The 27741-nt window shown below is 39.9% G+C and overlaps 1 protein-coding gene across 5 annotated transcripts in view; it reads right to left on the bottom strand.

Moving 5' to 3' along the window:
• sh3pxd2aa (SH3 and PX domains 2Aa) overlaps positions 1-27741 on the bottom strand; it is an 81904-nt gene that overhangs the window by 38835 nt on the left and 15328 nt on the right. For all 5 annotated transcript variants that reach the window (XM_037254298.1, XM_037254306.1, XM_037254311.1 and 2 more), the window contains exons 3-6: positions 20606-20681; positions 19135-19211; positions 15306-15397; positions 3455-3480 (exon numbers count right to left, since the gene is read on the bottom strand). In XM_037254298.1, the coding sequence (XP_037110193.1) occupies positions 3455-3480; positions 15306-15397; positions 19135-19211; positions 20606-20681 (271 nt within the window). The remainder of the gene's footprint in view (positions 1-3454; positions 3481-15305; positions 15398-19134; positions 19212-20605; positions 20682-27741) is intronic.

Below are 27741 nucleotides of genomic sequence, written 5' to 3'. Positions count from 1 at the left end.
AGACATAATCTCCACCAAGCAACACCATATATGTGTCCTTAAAGTGACATTGTGTAAAAACGTTTGAGTTTTCAATCCCATTTAGTGGTGAACTAATAGAATGCAATGACTTAAGTGAGAAGCATGTGCATTTTGAAGCATGGAAACTACGGTGTCTCAAAGAGATGACTTCTAGTAGTTCCTCAAGTGATGAAGAAAGTGCATTGCATTTGTTGCGCATGCTGTAGTCATTGATTCAGCAAATTTATAATCAGGTGATTTGTCTCCTTCAGGTATCCGTAGCAGAAAGATGGTAGTAAAACATGTCACCCTCCCGTAAGGTGAGGCGCAACCTACGTAATATAAGGAGTGATTACTGCACCTACGATTATATTAAAAAAAGGATGTTGATATAATAAAAATGTGTTTTTACATATTCCTATCAAAATTCATATCAAAATAAAAAAATAGCCCACAGTACACATGAGAACATATTTTTAAAAATATACAGTAAAAGATTCAAAATACATTTAGATACAATTGAACATAGAGTCGTGATTGTCACCCTCGCCAGTTGGACCTCTTGCACTCGACTGCGAGTGCAACGAGGGTCGGTTGCTGGAACCAAGGGTTATTACTTGCAATGGCATGCCCGTTAGGAGAGAATCTCGATGGCCATGAGTGAGCCTACGACCCACTGGAACCACAATGTGCAATACATTGGCCTGCTATTTAATTTTGTTGTATACATTCTCCCACAAGAATTCACATCACTCACCCTCATATTGGCTCTCTACTAGTGATGTGTTCCCAGCAAACATGGCTTAAGATATGCTAAGTTAAGCTTTTGTTCAGATGACACAAATGAGTCTCCGTTTCCAACTTTTACACATCTTAATATGATATCTAATCTACAAACACCATGCAGTATTTCGCATTGAGCAATGCTGGGTTAAATTCAGTACGTTCTGACGAGTTAGATTAAAAACACATTACCTTGCAGCTGAGTACAAACGTACTTCATGGCAAGTACTATATTGGCCCAAATATAAGACGATGTATTTTGCATTGAAATAAGACTGAAAAAGTGGGGGTCGTCTTACATTCGGGGTCTAGACATTATACCCATTCACTTGTGTGCAGCGGTAAGTTAAAGGTTGCTGATATCGACTGAGTATGTTGCTGTGTTCGTGTGCGTCTTTGACACAAAGTGAGTATATACATTTCATTGTTACTACTGCCCACTGTTGTGTCGTTTGTCCGATCGCGGTTTGCTTCGTGTGCGCGCCGTTTGATTGACAGCTCCGGCGCGCTCCTTTAAGTTTGCCTCGCATCGTACGAGTCGCCGTTACGTAGCGGCACGGCGACTAACGGTCGCCAGCAAATGTATTTTGTTGTCTCGATGACTTATGTTTGGTGTGTTTCCGAGAGTATTTCATTTATGGTTATTTAGTATAGCGGAACCGTTACGCGCAGTTACTAGTTATGTAATGTGTGCCATCTACGAGTGTTGTGTGACGTCATAAATTGCAGATGTAATCATTTTCTGTATAAACATTTAATTTGGTGTTCAAAAAGTATTTTTCAAACTTGAGTCTTGAAAAAGAGGGTGTCGTCTTATAATCAGGGTTGTCTTATATTCGGACCAATACGGTAACTTGTGGCAACAAAGCCTTCATCTTAAATGTACTATCATCAACTGCGTACATTTGTAGCTGCAATTTTGTATTGTGTGTAAAATCCAACATAAATGATGTTTTATGGACAGGCAATTGTTTTATGCAATGGCATACATAGCCTGGTTGTAACTTGGTCATTAGCATTAAAGGCTAAACAGACGTGTGTGCACGCACACACACACGCACACAATTTTTTCACCTAAATACAAGCATCGATACATCCAACAGTTAATTTTATATACCGCTTTGCTTCTTCAAAGTCATGGTGAGCAGGAGCCTATACCAGCTGGCTGGTGGAAAGGTAGACTACACTACGGACTGATGCCAGTCAATCACAGGGCAACTACAAAGAGACAGACAAGCATTTTTAGCTTACAGGACATCAATGGTGATGAACACAGCAGCAGACCTGATTTGCTGCCAGTCAAAGCAGCTCTTATCATTCCCTCGCACTCCCTTTATATCAGACTGGATGTCTTGCATGAACACATCTCTGTGCGGGAAAGGACATAGCGTTTCGTATGTGACAGGGGCATTCTCACTGACTACACTGACATTTGAAACATTTAGAATACAGTATCCCATTTACATGCCTGAGTGAGTCACTGACACGCTGAAATATCCCTATTGAAACAGCAACACACACGGACATCATGATGTAAACAGACGCCATTTCCGCTTGTTACTTTCCACCGTCAATAAAACAAATCATATTCATATCACTCACCGCAGGAAAAAAGCAGTCTGTTTCGCCCTCGCTCCAAATGACGTACGGACTTATACACACACTGTCTATATACACACGCTGCATCATTTTCAGCATAGAGACAGAAAATAATGTGAAAATACTATGGAGGAATCAATGTATATAAATTGGGGTTGCTACAGTGAGGATAACACCCATACAAGTATTCCTGTACTACAAAGACTTCCTTGCAGACAGAGCAGGAGCATAAACACAACACAAACTAATGCCCCATTCAAAGGAGGCAAGGGGGATCGCGTTCACATAACACAATATTTGAGTTAGAAAAGGGGTAATCCGGCAGCCTTATTTGGAATGTGAAAAACCTGAATCACGGCATATTCGGTTTGTTCACATGGCTTTTAAAAACCTGAATACTGTCATTATTCTGGTTTTAAAAGGGTTATTGTCGGCATATAAACATAGTCATTGTTATAGACAATTTAAGATGACAGACTGACCTGTTGTCAAGTGTTGGCGACCTAAATGTCATATATGAATGTTTGCTCACCTCATCTATCTTATCCCCGCCCCCCCAGTTCTCTAAAATGTCGTGTGCCCCCTTCCAATTTTCAACTAAAATTGGAGTATTTCTGACCCAACCGTTATAAGGGTGTACATGAAATGTTGCGAACAAATAATTGGGATATTGACCAACACACGTTTTAGAGGATCTCATCAGTGATAGACAAATCACACACAGTATAATAGTGTTGAAGGTTAAGTCAACTATGCTTATGAAATCAACATTGTGACATCTGAATATGCCCAGGAACACTTCAGTCAGTTCCTATCCTGGGCTATTACACATAGTATCTAGCAGTCCAAAAGAAAAACAAAAACAAATCCAGTGTCTCACTGTGATATAAATTAAAAAGATAAGCAATAAGTTCCAATGACATCTTAGATAAGACAGAGCAAATTGAGATGTGCTTCATTAAATATAATGATCTTCCATGTTAAGGTCACAATTTAATCCAAAGAATGTTTTAGAAAGAGCTAACAGAAGCTGCATATGGAAAAGCATTGTGAAAGAAAACTGGTGACTTACCCGACTTGCGCTTGGAGCCGTAGTCCCTGAAGGAGAAGCAACACAAAAGCGACATGGTTAGTGGCAGGAGATGCCACTTGGTCAACAACAATACATGCTGTCATTTGATTCTGACATCCTTATAAACAATAATTACTGGTCACTGAGTTTGCATGAAGTTTCCTGCATGTGTTCATGAAAAAGACCAGGGGATGGAGAGAGGGAGTGACTACTCGCCTGGGACTCTTTGCAACATAATAAGTCATGTGACACCAAAGAGGCTCCACCAGCTTCTTCCTATATTCTTTCTGCCACTGCTCTTTCAAGAAGACAACCTCTCCGCACATTACAAACAAGGATTCAAAATGCCTTGCCTAATGGGATTACAGCACATGGATAAGCTAGAGACGCAAATGTGTGGCTTTTACTTTGCTAAGGCTGCCTGCCTCTTGCTTTGTCAGTGGTAACTTTTGGACTCGGGCTGCATAATTGATTTAAGAGATGGAGGAAGCAAGGTTTTATTTATAGAAGCAAAGACCCTGCAATCTTTCCATTGTCATTCCCCATTAACTCAGTGTACATTTCCTCTTTCGAAGTATCCTCCAAAGGCCAATCGCAACACTCATCACACCTGAAATGAACCCATCCCACTGTAGTACAGTTGAATTTGGGAAACTGAAAAGGATTCCTAAAACATGACAAAAGAAAGATCTTGCCTCATATATACCAGCCTCAAACTAGACACAAATGAAATTTTAGTGTATTTTAGGAGAAGCATATTTTAAGTTGGGGTTGTATCATGTATTAGATGGATTAAATACATCTAAGTACAGTAAAGAGTAAATTGTGTGTAGATACTGTATATTTACAGTATGTATAGGACATCACTGGGAGGACTTGCAAAGTGCATATGCTTAAAAATACCAGTAGAAAATTATTAAATAATATTTTGGGGGGGGAAACTGCACACATCTTATGACTTTAATTATTTTTTAAATTATTATTAGAGCTTGGTTTATAACCTAAATCTATAAATTGGAGATTACCAAAGCTGTTTATTTTGGACTATTCCTGCCCAGGCTCCCTACATCGCCATCTGCCTTCATCCATCACCCTATGATTTGATGTATCTGTCCACAGCAGAAGAATCGACGCTTTGTAGTGACATCTCCTCCCATCCCTGTGTGCTAGCAACAAGAATATGCTTCATTGTCAGAAAAGTGGGACAAATAAGGATCGGGGGCATGACCCCTTGTGCCTCACCCCGTCCATCTCAAGCCACATTGGTCATGTGACCTCAAAGAGATGGGTAAGACAGCATGTTTGTGAAATGCAACAACCTCGATGTATCACATGGCAACATAAAAAAAATTAACATAAAATAATCGTATCAAGGCTTTACTCTTAAAATAGTAAAATTTTCTTGTTTGTATTTTTACACTGTTGCTGTTACTGGCCTGCCTTCTGTGCTGGCAGCGTGGCAACAGTACCCACCCAGTGACACAAAGTGACAGTGAATGGTTGCTTTTCTCAAAAGGTGCTCTTTGATTGTTTGGTGACCAATTCAGTGTTGACCACCCTCCACCTAAAGTCAGTCAGCTCCTCAAACAGCATATAGAATATTGATTGATAGATTTTAAATACAGATGGGTGAAGTACATTTTTTGAATGGTTCTTTAGTCATGCTGTTTTCACATGCTTTAAATTTTATATTACGGTAGGCATATTTATGTTATGTTGTTTAGCGCTGAAACTAAATATCTCAATAATCAATTAATCTACTGTTTAATCATTGACTCTGATTAACAAAAAAGCATGTTTAAATTTCCACCCCCTTTTTAAAAAACAGACCAAATTAACATATTGAGGGTGCAGAAAATGCATCAACATAACTAATTATGATTTGGTTATTGGTTTGGTCCATAACACATGAGAAAATAGGCAATCAATGCTTTCCAAAGTACAAAGTAAAAACAAATGTTTTATCTTGATTCAATGCAAAGTTAATCAGCATGATTTCATGGAGGACTACAAAATCGTATATTTACAGTTGAGAAGCTAAAATTGTGAGCATTTGGACAATTTGAAATTGAAAATAATGATCTAAATGATGAATCAATTATTAATTTGACAACCGATCAGCTGTCAAACTGTTGCACCAATACAAGTCATTATTTCAAGTAATTTGGAAGTTAGAATAAGATAAAACACGAGTGGAATGCCTCATAAATATGAATACAGTGATCCCTCGCTACTTCGCGTTTTGTTTATCGCGGCTTCACTACAACGCAGATTTTTTTTCCAAATTAAAAAAGACATTTAAAAGTCAAAATAAAACTTCTAAATTGAGGAAACATGTGTCTAACCTTTAGGACAATGTAGTATTGCTCCAAATGTTCATTTACATTCCTTTAGGAGTCTGTTTTCGCGAGTCACGATCGCGAATTAGCATCTTTCTGCTAACTCGTTAGCCTGCCCAGTACTTCTTGTTGGAGACCGTACTTCGCGGATTTCACTTATCGCGGGTGGTTTTTGGAACCAATTCTATAAACGAGGGATTACTGTATAACAATATAATATTAGGTTTGTAAATGCTTAGGGACACTCAAAATAAAACATTTTGTATGCTACATTAGAAACTACGTATGTTGATTGGAATAATGAGAAATTAGATAAATAACCCGTATTTAAACATGCCTTCTGAGGGGCACCTTGGCAGCACTCCCAAAGCCAACTGGCACCTCTCCAGCCACCAATTATATTTGTATACAGTCCACACCAAAAATATTGGAACAGGTGAGCCAATTCTTTTTCGGACACGGGTTTAAAAAATACAAACATGATATCCTCTAAGCAGGTGTTTTCAATCTTTATTGAGCCCAGGTACATACTATATTTTACTTATCATTATTAAAAATGTAGAGCACAACACTGAACGAAAACCTTCTGCCAGCTAGTGGAGGAGTATTTAATTGTTGCGTGTCACTATAGGTCGTTGGAGTAGATACACATCCAGATTCCTGATTTCAGAATTAGTGAAATTGCATAATTTTCAGGAGCACAATTGATTTTGTTTCTCATGGTCCACTAATGTGCCACAGCCCATCTGACAGGAATCCCTGCTCAGAGATTTACCATGTACCACTGATCCTACATTCGCGCATTTTTTTGCATCCAACAACTCAACTCAGCATGTTGCCAATTATGAGGAAAACTGCCACTTGAATCATACTCTATTGTTTCACCCCCACTTCCTGAAGTAGATGAAGAGGTTGTGTGAAGAGCTTTGGTCACTGCAGTATTGGCAACAGAGGCTGATGCACACCACCACAAATAAAACATCAGTATTCCTCACAAACCTATTCTTCAAACTACGGTAAGCATATCTGTCTTCACTCAATCAACAGGACAAACGTTTTTCATAGTCTCCTTTAACGAGTCAGAAACATGACCAATAACACAAGGTCATGATTTTGGCAAACAACCTGATAATCTTACAGCATCTCCCGCCCAGAGACACCAAGCAAGGTCAGATCCTTATTGTTATTCATGGGGAAGCTAGGGGAGCGGGCACAATGAATGATGATCATCTGTATCAAACAGTTCAGCAACATTTGTGGGCCAGTGGCAACTGCCTTTCTATGTGCATATTAATGGTTCCATTTGTCAACATTATGGTTTGTAGATAATGCTTTCCAGCCAGACAGCCAGACAGCCTACCAGCGGCCCAGGACGTGAGTGAGCTCAAATCACAAGATTATAGAAAAGATACGATAAAAAGAAAGCCACTTTTCAACTAAGACGAAAAGTTGATATACAAGGTTTGGGGTATTCAAAACAATTCTATCCACTTGAAATAGATTTCTTATATGAAGAGTGAAGCAAGACAAATCCAACAAGAGTTGTACTAAGTTCATTTTGTTTTCACTTGTCAATCACTTCACTGGTTCTTTTATCTTAAACAAGATATCTTGTTTGAGATAAAAGAACCAGTGAAGTGAAATCCAACAAGAGTTCAAAATAGAAATATTTGAAAGGCTTATGAATGTGAGCAGACACAAAAAGTTATTTGAGAATTTTAGTTTACTTTATGACACACTAATAATGAGCTTATTTTCTTACACAACAAATACTCCATATATTAAGACAAAATGAATACTAAAACTGATTATACTAATTGAACTGATTAAACTAAAATGACGCATGTTTATAATAAAATTAGAAACTAACAAACTTGCTGTAAATCAAAACTAACTGCATTTAAAAACCACAAGTCAAAATAAAAGAAAACCGAATTGTTTTTAAAATCCCAAATTATTTAACCTTGACACACATAAAATAAAGCTTGATAATGTCCATAGGTGTGATTATGAGTGTGAAAGGTTGTATGTTAGTGTGTGCCCTGCGATTACCTGGCGACCAGTTCGGAGTGTACCCCGCCCAAAGTCTAAGAAAGGCTCCAGCGTACCCACAACACTTGAGGACAGGCTAAGCAGCTTAGATAATGGATGGATGGTTTTTTCAAACAGGGCATTCATCTTGAAAGTGATTGCAGTGAAGTTTGACTCATTTTCTGTCATGGTTTTAGTTATGATTATTTGGTTTTGATTTGGATACTTTGACTTGTGTTTCTTGTGTTCAATGTCATGTTTTTCTTGTGTTCCTCATCTTCAATGTCGCTCTCGTATTTGGTTCCATCTGTTCTTGTTCGCCCGGACCCCTTATGTCTTTCAATCAGCTGTTTGTATTTAGTTCCCTCCTTTCTGTTCAGTCTTTGTTGTGTCACTGTCATCTGTTCTCTGTGCTCCTCCCTGATTCTGGCAGATAACTTGTTTTTTCGGCAATTGCACATTTTGTCCAAGTGGTGAATGATTTTAAATCGGCTACTCCCTAATTCCGTTTTTTTTTTTCCCAAATCCTTTCACGTCATGAAAATTTAATTTGATATTATTTGTATGGCTTCTTAAATATCAGTGAATGAGTGTATTGTTTACGTCAGTATGTTCTTGTCAGAAAAATGCCCCAAAATTCAGAAGCTACGCTTCCATTTGACCTCTATGCCCAAGTCTCACATCTGAACAATAGAAATAATTTTTCAAGTGGGTGCACAGTTGTTGTTGAGGTCCCCTCCTTCTGAGGGAATCCTCGATACGCTACTCTACTTGCTCCTCATCAAACCTCCTCGAGGCAGCGATAAAGTGGACACATTTCATCAGCTAAAACACTCTATAACAACTTGGTTCCGCCCGGTTCTTCTCCTCTTGGCAGGTTTATTTTGGTGCCATAACGTTTGTATTTAATTACGATGGGTTTGATGGTGTTCCTTGGGATTATGTAAAGATACGTTTTTTTTTTTGTTTTAAACCCAATCCTGACTTCTCAACAACTTTGTCTTTGACTTGTTTGGAGAGTTCCTTGGGGTCTTCATGGCTGTGCTTGGTTAGTAGTGCCTCTTTTGCTTTGGTGCTGTCGCCTCTGAAGCCTTTCAGAAAAGATGGGTATTAAGGCCTGAGTGATTAATCGGCCATCCGATTAAATTGTCAGATTATGGCCCTTCAAACATTGGCCACAGACTGATTGTTTACCTTTGTGTTTTAAACATTTACAACTGTTGTGCCCAAGTTACACTGCTGCCATTATTTACTACACATAGATCTACACAGCAACCTTTTATTTTTAATACGCCGATTAAATGGTCATCAGTCTTTTTTTCTGGCCTCATACAATTCTTTTTGATTGGGCCCTGGTATGTATAAACTGAAAGATCATGTAACTAAGAATGCATACATATAAACTCCATTCCATTTCACAAATTATGTGAGTTGTTCATAGGTAACTGGTTGAAACAAAGTGTTTCAGGGGTTTTATAATAAAAGGGTGAATGATGAATCACATGCCATTTGTTTTTAATTTCTATATAAATTTCTCATTTCGTGCCAAAACACTATTTTGTGCAGACCCATCTAATATAATTCAGATTTGTTTTAAAGTATGTGTCTTAAACCAGCCACTATGGCATTGACCAGTTCAAATATCTTTCTTGTTGGGGATCAAAAAACAAAATTGCTGTAACGGCATCGATCCGCCACTGCTCTGATTGAGATGGATCAATAAATGCTTTCATGCAAGAGCACTCACAAACATACCCTCCCAAACACCTCCCATTGGCCTCAAGTCCTGCTGACCACATGCTTTAAGTATTTAACCCATTCTATGCCATGCTGGACACTCCTCGTACGTTGCGCTACAGTCTTAAGTGAGTGTATTGATCCCTCTCAGCAGGGGGAGACGAAAAAGCTCATCCATTAAGGTTGAGTCAGTCTGCCGTCTCTCTCTGCTACTTACAGCAGACAGTGCAACAGACAGATGAAGGAGGAGGAAGTGGGGAAAATTGCTTCGGAACTCAACGGTTTTGCTTCTCAATGCTCCTTCTGGAATGAAATAGCGTTGAGATCCGAAGTTCTACTGTACGTACTTTGAATTCACATCCAAGCCGCCGGTAAACATGGACAACGGTGTGTTCAACAAATATCTTAAATGCTGAGTCTTGCAATGTTCTTCAACCGAAAAACGCGAGACTTTTTTTTTTTAATAGCACCCCCAGTTTTCAGTAGAATGGAACTGTGCACTTTTACAGTAGGTCAACTATCACTAGTTGTCATCGGTTTCACAGATATGCTTTCAATAAGATTAAAGCAAAGTAGGAATAAATAACCAAAAAAGTAACGTGCACCCCGATGCTATTCCCCATACCTCAGCCGAGAGGGCATATTTCCACTTCTGATAAATCCATCACAATAATTTTCCCATATACAGGGGTGATGGGTTTATTCTTTTAAGTTACAATTAGACATGCACCAGATAGAGACAGGAGACAAGAGCACAATGTGAGCCAGCAATACTTGTTGTGCAACAAGGGACAGTGGAGCGCTCAGTGCTCCAAGGACTTTCGAAGTTCAACTTCCCCTGTGCTGCCTTTTATTGCATTTGACCCGGTAGGAGGCAGTTCCAAGACTCACAATACCCTACTACATGGAAATAATTGTGTGTGCGTGTCCTGACTGTGATAGTGTGTGTGGCAAAAATGCTGTCTTGCTTTGAGAAGTTACAACAAGCGTGTATTTTTATGATAACATTCATCGTCCAATACCTCTAACAAGCTATCTATCTATCTATCTATCTATCTATCTATCTATCTATCTATCTATCTATCTATCTATCTATCTATCTATCTATCTATCTATCTATCTATCTATCTATCTATCTATCTATCTATCTATCCACTTATATAATATATACTATATACTAGGGGTGTAAATCGCGGGGTTTGTCACGATACGATATCATATCGATACAAAGAACCACGATACGATATTTGCCGATATCTTAAAGCCTGCTGTGATTCATTCACGATACATCACGATATAGTGCTCTACGATCGATATAGAACAATATCCTGATTTACAACAATTCATACGCAAAATCAACAAGGTACTGCAAACTCTTTATTTAGGAAATTACAAAGTGCTTCCAAACGAATGACTTGAAGCCCAAAGGCGAGCGAATTTCCTCGTCTTCTTGGACACTAGCCATAGCACCAGCCCAGGAGCCGCGTAGTTGTCGGCTCCCCTTTCACGTGCCTGCTCTGCTCACAACACAACACGCCGCGCACCGCTCCCGGAAAGAGGAAGCAAGGAACAATGAACTGGATTTCAAAATAAAGTCGTGTCTAATGTCCGAGGTCAAAAACGGGCGATATAGATCGATGTTTACGTTTAGCATCGATGCCAACAAATCGTAGAGCATTATATCGATTAATCGATGTGTATCGATGAATCGTTACACCCCTACTATATACATATATACATATATATTTATGAATACCGTATTTTTCGGACTATAAGTCGCGGTTTTATTCATAGTTTGGGGGGGGACTTATACTGAGGAGCGACTTATATGTGAATTTTTTGATACATTTTCAAATTTAAAACAAAATAAAAAAGTGAAACCGCGATAAACGAACCACGATGTAGCAAGGGATTACTGTAATTTGAATTTCAAGTGACATCAGCGGCGCGGCGGTTGTTTACATAAAGGACAAAGATTCGATCACGGGATGACGAAGGGCCCCACGTACTACCGGCATCATTAGCGGCTTTGTTTGTAAGTGACACGGAGGACGAAGAGTTTGAAGGATTTAATGATTTGGAGTGACACAGAAGGTTTGAAAAACTATTATGGCTTTTACGCACGCCCTGTCCTACTCTACGGAGCTCTCTTTCACCTCCGTGGATGGAAGTCGGGGGCCGGCGTTCGGCCGGGTGGCTGTCCGGGGACAATGGATGGGGCTCGGACATGGCTTTTACGCACGCCCAGTCCTACTCGACGGAGCTCTCTTCCACCTCCGTGGCTGGAAGTGCCACCTCCGGGGATGGAAGTCCACACCGCCACACGCCTGGAAGTCGACGCCGGTGCTTGGGGCCGTGTGGCGGTGAACTATTTATGTTATAGTTATTTGATATATTTTATTTCGTGTAGAAACTTGTATATGTTTTTATTGTTACAGTTCAGTAGTTGTTGGCTCGTTGAACTCTTGTTTGTTAAATAAAGAGCCGTTTACCAAACCCACGTCTTTCCTTGTACTTTGTTAACGCTATAATATAGTTACGTATATACTAGATCTGTGGAATAACGACGAGGCTGACGTCAGGGCGCACGCGTGGAGTTGTTGACAAAGGACGAGGAATTTGATTGATGGATTTAATGATTTGGAGTGACACAGATGGTTTGATAATATTATTGCTTATATAATAGTTATTTGATATGTAATATATATAGTATATCTTTATATGGGCCTGTGGAATATTTTGAAATGCAAGCGCCGTCAGCGGCGCGCACCCGGCCGGCATTGTTGACATAAAGGACGATCGATGGATTTAATGATTTGGAGTGACACAGATGGTTTGATAATATTATTGCTTATATAACAGTTATCCATCCATCCATTCATCCATCCATTTTCTGAACCGCTTAGTCCCCACGGGGGTCGCGGATGTGCTGGAGCCTATCCCAGCTGTCATCGGGCAGTAGGCGGGGGACACCCTGCACCGGTTGCCAGCCAATCGCAGGGCACACAGAGACAAACAACCATTTGCACTCGCACTCACACCTAGGGCCAATTTGGAGTGCTCAATCGGCCTACCAAGCATGTTTTTGGGATGTGGGAGGAAACCGGAGGGCCCGGAGAAAACCCACGCGGGCCCGGGGAGAACATGCAAACTCCACACAGGGAGGGCCGGAGATGGAATCGAACCCGCACCCTCCTACCTGTGAGGCGGACGTGCTACCCAGTGCGCCACTGAGCCGCCTATAATAGCTTTTTGATATATGATTTATATATCGTTATATGGGCCTGTGGAATATTTTGAAGTGCAACCGCCGTCAGCGGCGCGCACGCATTGTTGACATAAAGGACGATCGATGGATTAAATCAGTGGTTCCCAAACTTTTGCAGGCTTGCGCCCCCTTTGGCTCCCCAGTGAATTCCTAGTGCCCCCCCAAGGCACATATGGAAACAAACACCTCTTTCTTGATATTTGGTTTGCTGCAATTTGAAAAGAGAAAGGTTAAACACAAATGTGTATTTCACAAATAAAACCCAACTTAGTATTTAGTAAACCAATTTATTTTTTAGCAGTTTTAACTGTTTCAGCAACATAGAATCGTAAATAAACATTCCACCAGTAACCTTCATTGTCTCACACGTAATATTAATGGGATGGATGTGCTTGGTGCAGGGACATAAGCTTCTCAACATCAGGCTGGAACTCACTAAGAAGAAGTCGTAGATCCCCGCGGTCAGTAATTTTCAGTCGGTTTCTTTGCTTGGAAAGAAGCAAGGTGACTGCACTGAAGCCCCGTTCTACTAAATATGATGTTGGGAAGGCAATGAAGTACATCTTGACCTTGTTCCACAGCACTTGATAGCAGTCAGAGATTTTTTTTTGTAACCAAAAACTGGCTGGGCCAGAGCGGCGTGTTGTGTACAAATCGACTGCCGCCCCCCTACCGCCCCCCTACCGCCCCTTTCTTCCTCACCGCCCCCCCAGATCTTTCCACCGCCCCCAGGGGGGCGGTACCGCCCACTTTGGGAACCACTGGATTAAATGAATTGGAGTGACACAGATGGTTTTATAAACGTGTTATTTATGTAATAGTTATTTGAATAACTCTGAATGTTACGTCAGGCCCGTTCTCAGCTCTTTGTTTGTGTTTATGTCACGTTAGCATACCTATCGTTTAGCCTGTTGTTGCTCGTTCATGTCTGTTCTTGGTGTTGGATTTTGTTGAATAAATTTTCTCCAAAATGTGACATACTCCAGAGCGACTTTATATGTTGTTTTTCACGTTATTGTGCATTTTATGGCTAATGCGACCTATATTCCGGAGCGACTTTTAGTCCGAAAAATACGGTATACATATGAATATACATCCATATATAGTATAAAATTTTCTTGTTATGCATCATTCAAAGGCATTCATTCATTCTTCAAAACACTGGACAATATGTGAAACTTCAATATTATCATTTTAGTCTGAGCACTGACAAAAAGTCAACCAAAAAGTGAGCAGGATGAAATCCCATACGGTTAATTTGCATGAACTACTATGATCCCTTTAGTGATCCTAAAATGTCTTTAGTACAGACACTAAAAGCATGCATAATCAAATTCATTTGAATAAAAAACACCAATGTCTTGAATGAACAACTTTGTGTCTGTCAAAGAAATTACTTTGTGAGGAGAGCGCACGCACGCACTATTGATGCACCAAATATTTAATATCCCTCACAACTCCCAACATGATAAATGTGATTTCTAATGCACCAAATTAAAATAGCATAAACCGGGCTCCTCGGCAACAGTGAGGGAATTTTATTTATAGAGGGGCAGAAAAAAGGATTAAGGAGATGAAAGAGTAACAGTGAATCCAGATTTAAAAAACTGCATGGCCGGTGAGGAAAAGGAAGCTGTTGATGAAAGCTAGATTGCCCATTGCTGGTAGTTTTTGTAACCTTGAGACATGACATCAATTAAACATAACTGAGCATGAAGCTGAGCTACAGCAGTGCTTAAGAATTGTATGAGCCCACCGCCTAAAGACACAACTGTCCTAAATTAAACAGGTAAAATGTTGAGAGCTCACTAAAATGGAAATTAAACAGTTTTTGGGGAAGTTAAAATAATTAAGTTTGTTATGCCCCCATTTTTATGATGGGTGGTGTAATAAATGTGTTTATGCGTACAAAGTATGACAGGGGGACTGGGAGAGAATATCTATTATGCTTTGGAGGCAGGTAGGGGAGAGAACTCAAAAGGCCAATAGGATATAGGCTTAACAAGAATACTTGGATAGAGTGCCTGGAATGGATACAGAAACATTTTATAAATTAGCAGTGTGATAGTGGCATTCAAGTTGGGAGAGGAGAGAGTGACCAATTAAAAGCTACCCAAAGGGCCTGCCTCCTGCTATTATAAATGCCTTACACTTTCATTTCGCTCAACTCTTTCCCCCCTCACCCATTACACATCATTTAATGAGCTTGTAAGAAATCTGAGGAGTAAAAGCTGATACGGTAATGGACTTAAGGGAAAATGCTGGATGAATCCATCAACTGACCTAATTGGTTTGCTGAGCATGTATTTACTGTGAGTAACTTACACATATGTACAAATTTTACTGTGTGCATCCATACAGACTTGAATCAATGTAGAATTTCACTTTAATGAAGGGTAATCCCCAAATAGAAGATTTTTACTGCAACTTTAGCCAAAAAATATTACGAAAAGCTGTACAATCCGTAAACACTCACTCCACAGGGGGGTTGAGATCTTCAGCTTTAGTTTCAAAGAAGCGTAGCACCTCTTCACTCTGGGAGATGTGAGGGGGGAGTCGCACAAGTGCCTAAACAGAAAAGGATTACAATAAGTAATGGAGTATTATTCAATTGAAAGAGTACATTAGAACATATAACCTGTGCAACATTCCAAGAAAATAATGTCCCATTACTGGTGAGCTTTTTTTTACATATAGATGACTCCTGTTCTGGGACTGCTACTTAAGGTACTTCCATCCATCCATTTTCTGAACCGCTTAGTCCCCACGGGGGTCGCGGGAGTGCTGGAGCCTATCCCAGCGGTCATCGGGCAGTAGGCGGGGGACACCCTGAACCGGTTGCCAGCCGATCGCAGGGCACACAGAGACAAACAACCATTTGCACTCGCACTCACACCTCGGGACAATTTGGAGACCTCAATCGGCCTACCAAGCATGTTTTTGGGATGTGGGAGGAAACCGGAGTGCCCGGAGAAAACCCACTTGGGCCCGGGGAGAACATGCAAACTCCGCACAGGGAGGGCCGGAGGTGGAATCGAACCCGCACCCTCCTAACTGAGAGGCGGACGTGCTACCCAGTGCACCACCGAGCCGCCTACTTAAGGTACTTAACATAGAAAATGACACAATGAAGATGGTACATTTTTTGATGGTCAGATACTGATGACCATCTGTGAGGCTTTTATTTTGAAATTGGCCCTTGCAAAACATTGACGCTGCAAGAAATAAAGAAAACACTGCGAGTTACCACAGTTTTGTTTGCTATTAGCTGGCTCAATAGTAACTAGATCTGACCAACGTGTCGCTTGTTGTTGTTCAATATTCATTAACTCTGTCTGCATTTCTTAGTAAATTAAGCAGGCAGAAGGGCTGATATTCGCATTCTCACGTGTTGGCACACTCATGAGATGGGGAAAGAAAAAAGGTGTAAAAAAAAATTGGCTACCCAATTACTGTAAGCAAGTAAATAAAAAATAAAAAAGCATCAGACAGAGAAGATATGCATGTTTTAAACATCAGACTTTCAACTGATCCGATCACCTTCGTATATTGAATTGGGCAATATTTTGCATGTTTTGTAATATTTTATTACCGGCTCTACGTGAAATTTGATGTGTTTCTCACATATCCGCTGCAAAAACAAATTAGTGAACAGTTGTAGATTATGGCACTACCTGTCAATATGTAACCATTTCTTTTGCTGTGTAGACATTGTATTACTCTGATCCACATGTGCGGCTACTAGTACATGTGGATTTAAAGATCTTAACTCCTTTAGTCCAATTGCAGTCTGCAATTGAACCTTTTAAAGTTGCATAGATTATTTTTGTTTAAGATCTATGCAACTGTTGGGTTCCATGTTCACTATTAATATGGCAACTATACAATGACAGCATCCCACTACACTTTAAACAGTTGGGGCTCATAAATTCTTCATTGAATAAGTTTTCGAAACGGTTCCAACCCAAGTATTTATATTTACTGCATTTTGAAAGCATTTACATTAGTACAAATGATCAAGCGCTGCTCGTTTGTTAATGAATTAACATTTCATACTCAAATCACATGCCCCCTCTTTCCTTATAGGGGAACTTAAGATTGTTAACATAGGCAAAAATGATTGAGGATACTTTTGTTTATAATGTTGATATTTTGTTGATACGCCGTCACAGTATAAGTATATGCCATAAATAAAATATTTAAGTCGACATATTGCTCCATCTTTTGATCAATGATTGTCTTTTTAAATTCACTGATCTGCCCCCAAAATCCTGATCATGAGGTCTATTAAATACAGTATACCAAAAGTTTTGACATCTTGGATTTAGCTCCATGGAGGTTCATTCACAGTCAACAGTTTAAAAAATAAATAAATGGGAAAGGGGGAAAAAAAAAAAAAACTTTTATCTTAATGCTCAATCACCCTACACATTTGCCACTAATATCATAGGTTCACTGGTGATGCCAAACCACGGAAGGAGATCATATTTCACTGTCACCATCTATATTTAATGGTCTGGCGGTTCCAACAAAGATGTGGCACATGGCATGCGGCGTTGTACGTTAAAAATAAGATAAGCAACCATCTGTGTGCTGTATGCAGAATGTTGAATCCTTGTTCTGACCTGAGCAACATTCCTAATGTATTCATAGGGTGCTGTAATATTTAAAGAGTCTTGAGGTTTTGATTGAAGAGCTACTATCTTGCTGTGTACCTAAGGCTGGATGGACTCAGCATCCCACAATCTCCAGAGAGCAGATGCTTTGAGAACACTGGGTAATTACTCTTCCTCTCTGTTGTTTGCCTCGTGAACAGGATGTAGGAAGTAAACAGCTTGACACGCCAGTAGTGGGAGAAAAAAAAAAAACAGGCTCGCTATAGCAACTGTAAACATTACAGTGCTTCAGGTTATTTGGGTATGAGTAAGGCACTCTAATAAAGCCAAAGAGGAGAGAACCGTTTTTGTGTCATTGTTTTGTTTTATCAGTACGCATCTGATTGCTTTTCAGTTTGGTTTATTTTGTAATCACTACACATCACATTTAAGCCGTTACTGTACCTTGTGTTTCAAGAAATCAAGCCTATAAGGAAACAGGAAGGAACCAGCAGGGGTCTAAATCAGGCATAAATGTGAAGAATAAGGGAAAAAAGGAAGGTGAGAGGACATTTTCACCCCAATGAATACATCCTTAATTGGAATTCTTTCATTTTAATTCATTTGAAAGGGAGCTGGGTGTATTAGCGTGATCATTTGTTTATAAATACGAAAAAAACAACAACAGCTATCTACTATATTGTACGTATCATCGAAACAATCTATGTTTACATTGTACTTGTATTGGCAAATAACCACCGGGTACCGTATCCGCACTTGGAATAAGCGTGGTTTTGATCTGAAGATATGCGACCGAGTCCAAGCTCAAGGCTGGATTTACACTGTATGGATTAGGTGGTACAATTATGATTTTGTTCTCTTAACTGGCAATATTTGTAAATGCATCATGGTAACAAGATAAAAAAAGAAGCGTGAAAAAACACAACAAACACGCAGTAAATCTAAGGCTATGTTTAAAAGTATTTTCGACAATTTATTTTCTCCTATTTAAATTTGATTAAATTCCCTTTCAACAAGCATTTAAACTTGAAATATACAGCCAAACTTACTGTCTTGCTCCTGTTTCGTTTTCTTTTTTTTGTTGTTTACTGTAAATCATAGCATGCATGCGCCCTATAATGCGCCCAGTGTGTGGGTTAAGTACAGACTAGCCCCCGCAATTGAGTCTGCGCTTTTTAACTCAAATCGCACAATGGTGCAGAAAGTACGGTAAATTATATCTAATTTAATGTTTGTTTTATTCATGCTTTATTGATTACTTTTGTAATGTCACTGCCTCGTGTTGGCGATTGTGAAGCTATTTCATGTGTTCTGTCAGTGTAAACATAGCTATATTGAATACGTGTCACTTGAAATGCACGTTTAAAAAAAAAAAAAAAAGTGTTGAATCAGACTTGGGCAGTTGAACCCACAGTCTAAATCCAGACTAAATGACTAAACAGTTGTCTACAAAGTTGGATCTTACACAACGTGTTTCCAGCACAATGTCAAATGTAAAAGTTGTGTAAAATATGAGAAATCATACTTGCTGTTAGAGTCCCATGACTACAACTGTGTCCAAATCACATATCCTATATCTGAACCATGTGAAAGGAGAACAGGGCCGTGACCTTTGACCTTAAACAGACTGTTGATACTCCACAGAGTCCGTTGAGGAACTGAAGGATGTTTACAATAAGGTTTCTTTACCCTGCAGTAGTCGTCAATGAAACGCAGTCGCTTCATGGCCACGTCTCGCACATGACTCCTTCGGAAGAGAATTTTGCCTGCATGACAGCAAAGGGAGCAGATCAGTTAAAAAAAAAAAAAATGAAATTTTAACCAAGGAAAAAGAAACGTTTATATAAATGATCATCCACTTGCTCCCCAAAACTAAGAGTAAATAACATCAAATTTGGCTGAGTGAATGGTTTGACATGCATGTAAAACTCTGGTCCACCAGCAGATGTCAGCAAGGTTTGGCTCTGTGCCCTCATGATCACAGCAATATTCATTCCAGTATGAATACAACATACAACAGTTAAACGTTTCATAATGGCATCAGTTTAGTTTGGGCTCTGCAACATTTATTCCAAACACTGCATAATTATATATAAACACAAATCATGTCATGGGACAGAAAACGAACTGTAATTGATGCCATGACTGAGAACCAGTTGGTTGTAGGCTTTATTCCATCCATCCATTTTCTGAACCGCTTAGTCCCCACGGGGGTCGCGGGAGTGCTGGAGCCTATCCCAGCCGTCATCGGGCAGTAGGCGGGGGACACCCTGAACCGGTTGCCAGCCAATCGCAGGGCACATAGAGACAAACAACCATTTGCACTCGCACTCACACCTAGGGACAATTTGGAGCCTTCAATCGGCCTACCAAGCATGTTTTTGGGATGTGGGAGGAAACCGGAGTGCCCGGAGAAAACCCACGCGGGCCCGGGGAGAACATGCAAACTCCACACAGGGAGGGCCGGAGGTGGAATCGAACCCGCACCCTCCTAACTGTGAGGCGGATGTGCTACCCAGTGCGCCACCGAGCCGCCGTTGTAGGCTTTATTAATATAGAAAAATAATCCCTCAAAGGAGGAGGAGAGCTTGAACGAAGATGGAAAGAATTTAGTTAACATTACGTCTTGACGGCAGGCTTTGAACGGAGTGTTTGCTAAAACACGGGCACAATTTAATCATAATTTCCATAAAGAAATCAACATAATCAACTTGTGGTAGTATACTATGCAGACGGACCCAACGCAATACATTAGTGTGATAAGCAAAGCCACCAAACACTCAAGAGCCACAAGCATCATATTGATCACAGCCACTCTCCCGTGGGCTAGCATGAGCCTGAATTGTCAGGTGGTGATTTACAACAGAAAAGACAAGCATGTATGGCGTGCCCTGGATCAATGCAAGGATGTGTACACATTAAACGAGGCATACATTCATAACCAGACATTTGGTAAGTGAGCCTAAAAAATATGAATTCTCAAGACAGGGCAGGGATACAAACACATTTGAGATTAAAAGGCCATGGATTGCATCCTGTCAGCAGTAATTCGGATCTACACATGTGCAGAGCAAACACACATCAGCGCATGGCTCACGTTGACGCACTGCGCATACATTATTAATATCGGAGTCTTTTCCAGAGAGCAGGTTATTATTACCTGGGAGAAATGGGATAATCCTCTTCTTTGGATCTTTTTGCCCGCCCTCAATTGGAAACTTGTCAAGTATTTGCATCTATGAGAAAGAAAACAAGAGACATTTTGGTGAAATAACAGATAAACAGATGAAGTTTAGCATAACTAGTGCAATCTGCACTTAAATGCAGTGCTATTACATGTAGGATTATGATCACTGAAAAGAGAGGAATATCTATTTCCAAATATATCTAAGAATGTCAGCTGACAGTAATGATGAACAGTAAGTATAAAATCAAAGGTTTTCTCATTATGACAGTGTTTTAAAGGCAGTTTTATATCAATCAAAACAAATCTATATTTTTTTATAGCAGCCAAGTATCCAAGATTGATGTGCAACTGTAACTTTACATCATTTAATCCTATGCACAACTAATTCATTTTCGTGTACCATTATATAAGCTTGACAAAAGTGGTATTAAATCTTCTTTAACTGTGGAACATAACAAATACTCATTTGAAGTCCATGCCTGTGTATTTCCACGTAATTGGAGCAGTATTGGCAAAGGGAGAAATACCAGACGTTTGTGGGAGTTAAACAAGCTGTCATTTAATCAAAATGCTCAGCAACACGAACATGGTGTGAGAAGTGCTGACGCTGAAGTTAGAGTATGAGTGAGAAAGACAGAAAATGGCAAGTGACAAGGGACAAAAAAGATACCTCTGAGGTCAGTGGGTCCAAATGAGTGAGTCAGATTTCATTGTGTTTACAGTTTTTTAACACACAAATAACTAAATCAACTGAGGCATGATTAGCGGGACACTAAAGGAAAAAAGAGGAGCAACACACAGGGCAAATAATGACTATAATTAAAGAGCAAAAAACATGAATGTGTCATTTGCATTTTTTGTGGAATTTGGTCTATTTTTTCAACAGTGCTGAAAATACTTTGCTTAGAATTAAAAATGCTTAGAATTAACATCTCATGAAACTGGTGTCTTGCTCTTTAGTGCAATGCTGTGTTTGCTCCTGCAGTTTCCCCATGCTGATCTGTCGCTGATGCCACAGTTTAGCATAGGGGTCTCAAACTCATTTTTATTGCGGGCCATTATGACAGTAACACCAAATAAATGTTTGATTGTCTCGTATGAATACAAATACACAACAAATAGATGGATTACCATTTTTTAAATCAATAATATTTTATTTAATTATTGTTCAACTTACTGTAAAAAGGCTAACAAAATATTGTTGCAAAATCTTAACATTATTATTTATTATACATGCATATTAAAATTTTGGCAAAGATTTTAGCAAGGATCATGGCCATATACAGTGATATGGTGGGCCACATATGGCCCCCGGGCTTTGAGTTTGACACCTGTGATTTTAGTGCATTGATAACACACAAAACTGTTGCAGCTTTTTGTACTTAGTGTCTGAAATTAGTAAAGGCAAAAATGGCACAGGAAAACTATTGACTATGGTACACTGTTGCACCCATGTATGTAAAATTCATGACCTCCAAATTATGATGTGGATAAAACTGTTTCTTTTAACATGTTCTTGACCCACCTAGCTGGACCGCTATAATAATGCAATCTTGCTAGCTTTTTTTAATTGTCTTGAAATTGTGTTTCACTGATCTGTCATTATCACATTGTTTACCTTGCTATGGAATTCCCCCCAACTCTAGGAGGTAAGAATGAAAGCGGTCCGTCTAAATATATTACTGTTTTGGTATCAAGACAAGTGTTGCAGGTAGCATGGGACAGTAGATCCTGATGAATAAGCTTCAAGAAATAAATAACTACTAAATGAGCTGGTAATTTGAATCATCTCCAGCATGTGCCGTATAGTTTTGATGGCAATTCTGGCAGACGGGCGTTCTGATTTTCTCCGTCACGTGTTGGTTATGCTCGTACTCCTTATACAGCTTGACAGGTCAGTTATTGGCCCACGTCAGCTCATATCAACTGAATTTTGAAAAATATCCTCTTATTCCTCAAATCCATGACATCTCAGTGGCACACTACGTCCTCCCTTCCTCTAATACTTGAAATCTTTGGCCAATTATTCAAAATAGTCAAAGCCAGCAGGTTCAAGCTTGTCCTCTACACAGTATCCCGCCACAGTGGACAGATTTCTGGCATGAAAAGAAATCCTTGCAAGCAGCCAGGCATCATGCGATCATGGAAAAAAACAGGTGACTATTTAGATCTGGTCATAAACTGATAGGAAAGACATTTAATATGCACAGCCACAAAGTTTTTACTTGACAACAAACACAACATGAGTGGTTCATTAACAAGCATTAGTACACATGGTGATTTATTATCATCATCAGCAATCCAAAATTTGATGACAGAAAAGACACACTCTTGCCAAATCATTGCTCCACTTCGAAGAACCTAACTTGACTGTCTCCTTGGTAACCAGCACAGTGAGGTTGCGAGGAAGAGTTGTAAAAGGATGTGATTGGAGGACGATGCAGAGCTCTGGACCACTGATGAAAATGTTGGTAGTCAGGTGTAAAAAAAAGAAAACAGGAGGAATCCTTAAGGCTCTTTTATCTCTTATCAGACACTACATGTGAGATCACCAGTGTTTAATGTACATGTATGTGTCCGTTTGTTGATAATTGTGCAGTCATTAAGATTCAAGTGCTAGAATAATGAAGTCAAACACAAACAGTAGTTTTTAATTGGTCTTGACACTAGTGCCATGTATAACAACGAGCTCCTTGCGATTTATTTTGACTGTGATCAAATCTGATGATATCCTGGGTGAGGATACGTTAAACAATCAGACCGTATATTTGGTTGCAAAACATACTGGCAATCATCATTGAATATAGAAATTCTAAAAATATTTCACAATGATCAAATTCCTCTCACTTTTTCCAAAATAACACCATTTACCATTCCATCACATTCATTTGATGAAACATGTAAGTTGTATATTAATAGTGAACTAAAACTATAGCATAAATTAACTAAAAAGTGCATATTGATACAGTGAAATCAAACCATGTAGACCTGAGCACAAGTGCTGGACTTTTCATAGAGTGAGACAAACAGCAGCTCCTTGTTCATCCCATGCACATGCGCTAAGAATAGAGCAGCCATATAAGGAGCTGTGAAAGTCTGTTGCCATCAGTTCAGGGATACCGCACAGTCCTTGGGCAGCAGATTGATTCCTTGACTTCCTGTTGGTGGTCATGTGATCACAAGGGTTTACCCCGGGCTTAAATGGAATGGAAATAAACACACAAGTGTTCAAGCGCTGGAACAACTCATGACCAGCATGACATGGCACCCATGTGATTTTCAAAAGGAGTACAGCCACACACCCATGCTCGCGAGGCAGGACATGGCATAAGGAAGTAATTTCTTTGGCTGTTAGCAGATACGGTACACGGTTAATGATAAACCAGTGCTGTTCCCCACACTATCAAGCCCTTTAATCAGAGCCAACATTATGTTATTAAAAGGAAAGCTTTCATTTACAGGCATAGGATTATATGGAATTCTGTACACTTCAGAAAATGTTATATTTTCAAAAACATCTCTACTAGTTTGTGCCACACCACATTTACCGTAATTTTCGGACTAAAAGTCGCTCCGGAGTACAAGTCGCATCAGCCATAAAATGCCCAAAAAAGTGAAAAAGAACATATATAAGTCGCTCCGGAGTATAAGTCGCATTTTGGGGGGCAATTTATTCGACAAAATCCAACACCAAGAACAGACATGAACGAGCAACAACAGGCTAAACGATAGGTATGCTAACGTGACATAAACACAAACAAAGAGCTGAGAACGGGCCTCACGTAACGTTCAGAGTTATTAAAAAAAACTATTACATAAATAACACGTTTATAAAACCATCTGTGTCACTCCAATTCATTAAATCCATCGATCGTCTTTTGTCAACAATGGGTGCGCGCCGCTGACGGCGCTTGCACTTCAAAATATTCCACAGGCCCATATAACGATACATAAATTAGATATCAAATAACTATTATATAAGCAATAATATTATCAAACAATCTGTGCACTCTAAATCATTAAATCCATCGATCAAATTCCTCGTCCTTTGTCAACAACGCCGCGCGTGCGCCCTGACGTCAGCCTCGTCGTTATTCCACAGATCTAGTATATAACTAGATTGTAGCGTTAACAAAGTACAAGGAAAGACATGGGTTTGGTAAACGGCTCTTTATTTAACAAAACAAACTTCCAGGCGTGTGGCGGCGTGGACTTCCAGCCACGGAGGTGGAAGAGAGCTCCATAGAATAGGACCGGGCGTGCGTAAAAGCCATGAGCGAGCCCCATCCACCGTCCCCGGAGAGCCACCCGGCCGAGCGCCGGCCCTCGACTTCCATCCACGGAGGTGAAAGAGAGCTCCGTAGAAAAGGACCGGGCGTGTGTAAAAGCCATAATAGTTTTTCAAACCTTCTGTGTCACTCCAAATCCATCAAACTCTCCGTGTCATTTAGAAACAAAGCCGCTAATGATGCCGGTAGTACGTGGGGCCCTTCGTCATCTTCGTCATCCCGTGATCAATCTTTGTCCTTTTTGTAAACAACCGCCGCGCCACGCCGTGTCGCGCTGCTGACATCACTTGAAATTCAAATTACAGTAATCCCTTGCTACATCGCGATTCGTTTATCGCGGTTTCACTTTTTTTGGGGGGGGGAAAAGTTTTGAAAAAAAACATAAGTCGCTCCTTATTATAAGTCGCCCCCCCACCCAAACTATGAAAAAAAACGCGACTTATAGTCCGAAAATTACGGTAATAGCATTGAACAGGCAAGCACTGAATATGTGCAGCTGTCAACGGTAAAAACTGCAAGGGAAAGGATAACATATTTGACCCCATACTCAACAATGATCTATGTCACAAATGTCAAACTCAAGGCCCGGTGGCCAGGTCCGGCACGCCACATCATATTATGTGGCCTGTAAAGGCAAATCATGTGTCAAACTCAATGTTTTTTTGTTAAAATACCAAAACTGTGAATTGTCTTCTTTTAATAACAGTGAGCTATTGCAAAACACTATTTTCTTAGAATCCCACTTTCAAAATAAATTAGGAAAATTCTTTAATTTTACTAGATTCTGTTGTATGTGATAATATGTGTCCATCCTTTTCTATTCAAATCATTAATGGCCCCACGAGGGAAACCATAACTACAATGTGGCCCGCAACAAAAATGAGTTTGACACCCCTAATCAACGTTAACAGTCGCTACAATTTGTTTTAAGACAATTACCAAGAATATCAGGAAGGTATGGGTGGAAGAGGCCACTCGAACATATAACATAATTCTAAAATAATCAACTGCGTATTATCTTTCTTGTGGGAGGTTCTCAGTGGTTGGAGACAGTCATCTAAAAATATGAGCCCTGTTCGAGAGACGTCAACACTGAAGGGTGTTGTGTCCCGTCTGGTGATTCTGGCTTTCAATAATTTCAAAAGACAACAGGTGCAGCAAAGTTACATCTGTTCTCAACTCCTCACTTGTCACCCACAATCCAAGGGTGAGCATATTGTGACATATGGAATCTGGGGACAGGCTTCAACTGGAAAAGATCCGTCATAGAATTACCCTGGGGCTGATTCCAGCTCAAGTTAAAACCAGCAGATGGTATTTGAAGCCATATGGTTGTGGAAAACAGATGAAAAAAAAAACGGAAATTTTAGACAGCAACACAACTTCTCACTCAGTGTTCCTTAGTCACAAAATGTTTCTTCTATATTTAAGTAAGTGCCTGACTAAGAATCATTTGAAGGGAAAATGTATCATTTAAAGGAATTTTCCATTTGAAGCATTACCACTTAAATTAATCAGACATGTTTGTGGAAGTGTGCAGGCAATTTGCCAAAGACAAAAATGTATCATCTCTGAGGTACACGCACACACACGCACATGCACACCCATCCACACGCGCACACCCACACGCTCACACACGCACACACACACACACGCACAAAATACCGGGCTGTGGGTATTTTGTACGTGTGTGTGTCATTCAATATTGGTGGGGATGGGGGGGGGGACAGATTCACATTTATTATTGAAACATTACAATCCCCCGAGCTTTCAGTCGTTCACTGAATGGTACAAACAGTCACAAATACATAACGGCAACATTACACTTGTCAGTCCGACTAACTCCAAAATCCTTGTCACACAATACGCCACACCCCATTAATGACACACCGACCCATAAATGTAATACATACAGAACTAAGATTTCAACCTTTTAAAACAACAAACTGTCTTTCCATACTTCTCAGACAGTAGGTATATCAAGGATCAATATTTTGTGCCCAGACATTTGCAAAGTGAAACCAAATCCAGCCATCCACTATGACAGAACACGAAAATTGTCAAATGTAGTTCTCCATCATTTTAACGACCCAAAATGGTGAAGCTTCCAGGATACAATCTTCAGTGAGGTCCTTATACATTTAATACTTTTAATTTAAAAACCAATGGTCACTGTAGCTATATCATCTGTATCTATTCCACGTTACTCTCTGAGCACGTCCACTATAGAGAGCGTGGATGCCACTTCTTCCTCCAGTGCAGTTAAATTAAGCGAAGACACTGGTGGGCACGCTCTAATCTCTTGTGGTACGCAAAGATTTTGTTTTTCACTGAGCGTGTAATTCTTTCCATTTGTCCTTCAGCGCAGTGACAGTACGTATATGAATCTTCCCATGGCAGCAGCATTTCTGGCAATTTTGTGCCAGAAAGTGGCCTTGCTGTGAGAGACAGATTTCAGGGCTCACTGACCAAACAAAACTGCATATCGCCTTTTGGCACACAGCAACAGCATAGCCATTAGAAATATTTTTTTAAAAAACAGCAAGAAAGTGAAAGGCCTTTTCAAATTTACCGCAAATTTCAAGTGTTTTTTTTTTTTTTTTTTAACTTTCGCACACATTTCAATGGCAAGTACGTTCCATGATTTCTAGAAGGCCTCCACTGTCAATGAACATATCTTCACAACTTATGAGTGAGTGAGTGTGTCAGAGTTCTGAATGGGAAAATCAGCATGAATGGAAAGCGCATAAATCCAGGCGCTTAAATAAGCACCTGGGTGCAAACAGGGGAATGAGGCTCTCTGAATACGGAGCTTAACGG

Source organism: Syngnathus acus, chromosome 1 (genome assembly GCF_901709675.1).
Source record: "Syngnathus acus chromosome 1, fSynAcu1.2, whole genome shotgun sequence".
Classification (NCBI taxonomy): domain Eukaryota; kingdom Metazoa; phylum Chordata; class Actinopteri; order Syngnathiformes; family Syngnathidae; genus Syngnathus; species Syngnathus acus.
The sequence above is the reverse complement of the archived record's forward strand: the minus strand, read 5'-3'. Positions and strand labels throughout refer to the sequence as shown.